This window comes from Gastrolobium bilobum, unplaced genomic scaffold, assembly GCF_033153095.1.
Source record: "Gastrolobium bilobum isolate Gb01-03AN ecotype WA unplaced genomic scaffold, APGP_CSIRO_Gbil_v1 utg9870, whole genome shotgun sequence".
NCBI classification, from domain to species: Eukaryota; Viridiplantae; Streptophyta; class Magnoliopsida; order Fabales; family Fabaceae; genus Gastrolobium; species Gastrolobium bilobum.
Window position 1 is genome coordinate 90,758 of NW_026896550.1, and position 3,073 is coordinate 93,830.

The following is a 3,073-nucleotide window of genomic DNA, read 5'->3' on the forward strand; positions in this document are numbered from 1 at the left end:
TTGTTAGCCAAAACGTTTGCATCGATCGCAGGTGCAAGGTCTTTCTAATCCCTCCCACTCTCTAACGGAAAACACTTTCTCATCTTCCCCTACCATATATTCTATTCTTGTGTCTCTTTCCACTCCCTTGTCTTCATTGTTAGTTTGTTTCCTTTGCCTCCTCTTAACTCTTTGCTCTAATATAATTCTTTACCCATCATAGCTTGGAGTTCATATATAGTTTATATATAGCATATTAAGGGAAAGGAAGATATATATTGATCAAGCTAGAGGGAGAGAACAAAGGGTAGGGAAATTATTAATTAACCCTATTCTTGAATTAGGGTTTTCTCTTCTTTCTTTGTTGTGTGTTTTCTCTTGTGCTTGTTTTTAGTTTTTAGGAAGAGATCCATAATATGTGTAGTAGAGGCCATTGGAGGCCAGCTGAAGATGAGAAACTTCGGGAGTTGGTGGAACGCTTTGGACCTCATAATTGGAACGCCATAGCTGAGAAGCTCCGAGGAAGATCAGGTAAAATTAATGATCATATCAATCATCATATATATTCTCATCTTCTTCTTCCAACTATTTTTATCCATTCAACTCAAAATATATAACAATTTGACTAGAAAATATTATAGTAACCAACGAATATAAAAAAGTTAGCAAAAGCCAATCCATTTAACTCTTGGGTGATAGTAATTAATCTTCTTTAATAATTATGTAATAATTTTGAAACTACACACACAGTTAGGTGGTATAAGGAAAATCGCAACGAATTATGTGAAAAGTTAGGTAGCTAGTGATGTAGATTGAAGATTTTACTAATTAGTTAGCTTCTCTAGGGTTTGATTAAAAGATCATAAAACATAAATATTTCCTCAATTTTTTTTATATTTTTCCGTTTGAGTTCATCTGTCATTGACCTTAATTAATTTGTGGTAAAAGTGTTATTCATGATAATATATAAAAGGAGTTAATGTTTCTCCTATACACACATGTAAGTCGGTGATGTCTTATGAGGAGAAGAGAGAAAAAGAGAAAAAATAGAATCTACCTACTTGTATACGTGTACAGAAGATAAAACTATCTCTTACTTATTTTCAGAACAACATTACCTCATATAAATATAAAATCTAATTTCTAAGAAGCAGATCAAGTGAGACAACACTATAATAATTTTATAAGATAATTTGTGAAGTTGAATTATAACATTAAGCTAATGTTGTTGTGAATTTTGTCAGGAAAAAGCTGCAGGTTGAGATGGTTCAATCAATTGGACCCAAGAATAAATAGAAGTCCTTTCACAGAGGAAGAAGAAGAGCGTCTCATAGCTTCTCATAAGATTCATGGTAATAGATGGTCTGTGATTGCAAGACACTTCCCTGGACGGACTGATAACGCCGTCAAGAATCATTGGCATGTGATGATGGCAAGGAATCGCCGTGAAAGGTCTAAAACTTATAATGCAAAACGGCCTCCTTTAAACCTGCAGGATCATCACTCAAACTTTGACACAACAAACCTTCCTTCTTTTGTTGACAAGTATTATGAAAAGTATAGCTATCCTTGTGTTCCATATAACCCTTTTCAATTTCCTAAAAAGTTTCACTTTCAAGATCCAAGCTCTTGTTCCACAAGGCTTCAAGGTACATCCATTTTCATATATATGCTTCCTATAGTTTTAATAATTAATTTATACACAATTGTTGTGTACCATGAGCGCGAGTCTTGAAGCAATCGGTAAAGTTGCTCCATTTTTATTCGTATCCTAACCGGTTTAATTGATGAATTATTGAACTCATATTGAAGATGGCTTTGTCAACACTATTTTCTTCATTTATTAGGATTCGAACTTTAGATCTATGGTTAAGAAAAACAAACTCTTTGTCACTTCAACCGGTGTAAAGCTATTCCTTTATGTCTCGAATATATAATCAAGTTTAGGAAATCAAATAGCTAGTCTCTTTGTAAAATGTAAGGGTAAGGGTGCATAAAATTAATCACCATCCCTATATTTATTGGGTATGGCCTAAAATTCGCATTTGATTTACACTTGTTCCCACAACGCCCCTGGGTTCTCATGATGATTTGGGGTTGTGCCCATAAACTGTTGCAGCTTAGGGTTACTAATTAAGTATATATATATTCTCTTGTAACAAGATAATTGTAATGTGTTGTGAGAAAATTATATATAATGAAAAACATATTACTAGACATAGGTTTACATTAGAGTGAACTAAGATAAGTATGTATTTCTCTCTTTTCTAGCTTACTTAAGATTATGTTATTGATTGCCAATTTCCAACACTTCCCTTGGGAAGCCTTTGTGCACTTAGTTTGTCTTTGCCCTTTTGCTTGTTTTGTACCATGCACCGATCATTGGCCAAAAGTACTATACACATTTTCTTAATTTTCCCGGTGGGGATGAGTTGATAATGAAAATCTTATTGTGTTTTAATTGATATTGCAGATAGAAGTCAATCAGTTGAGTTCTATGATTTTCTTCAAGTGAATACTGATTCCAATAAAAGTGAAGTGACAGACAATGCCAGAAGAGATGATGAGGAAGTAAATCAAGATGCAGTGGGACAGAAGAACAAGGATAACAGCGTTCCATTCATTGATTTTTTGTCTACTGGAAGCTGCTAACATAATTGCAAAAGTACCACTTAATTACCCAGTTGTATGAATTAAGCCTGACTAGAACAAAATTTCGACCTAGGTATCCGTTATGTAATTACTGCATTTCACAAACAGTAATGTATATTTAAACATGTAGAAAAAACCTCCTTATAAGAAGCTCTATGTATCAAAATATTGCAAGATTTAAACAGGAGAAAAATAGAAACGTAAATATGTTCGGACTGAGCAATCACACAAATCGCAAATTAGAAAAGTGGGAAGGGAAGAAAGAATGAAGACACACATTTATCTTGGTTCATCAAATATGGACTACTTCCAGCAATATAAATTATATTATTCTCACCACACTTGCTACAAAGCACTTTGTTTACAAGGCAAATATAAATAGGTTTAGAAACTCTAAACATTTTCCTCACCCTATTGATTTTCTTTGTGTTCCGCAATCACC

General features: G+C 33.6%; 1 protein-coding gene across 1 annotated transcript; it reads left to right on the forward strand.

Annotated features, from left to right (window-relative positions):
* Nucleotides 1–395: 395 nt before the first annotated feature.
* On the forward strand, nt 396–2,694 carry LOC133300500 (transcription factor MYB52-like). The gene is made up of 3 exons (XM_061500064.1): nt 396–510; nt 1,224–1,628; nt 2,453–2,694. The coding sequence occupies exons 1-3, from the start codon at nt 396–398 to the stop codon at nt 2,629–2,631; spliced, it is 699 nt and encodes a 232-aa protein (XP_061356048.1). The 3' UTR covers nt 2,632–2,694.
* Nucleotides 2,695–3,073: the final 379 nt, after the last annotated feature.

Excerpts from the sequence above, each read along its gene's own strand:
- LOC133300500 (XM_061500064.1), top strand. The coding sequence starts at position 396 with ATGTGTAGTAGAGGCCATTGGAGGCCAGCTGAAGATGAGAAACTTCGG. Across the intron at positions 511-1,223 it reads GAAGCTCCGAGGAAGATCAG|GAAAAAGCTGCAGGTTGAGA; the intron begins GTAAAATTAATG and ends GAATTTTGTCAG. Across the intron at positions 1,629-2,452 it reads TTGTTCCACAAGGCTTCAAG|ATAGAAGTCAATCAGTTGAG; the intron begins GTACATCCATTT and ends TTGATATTGCAG.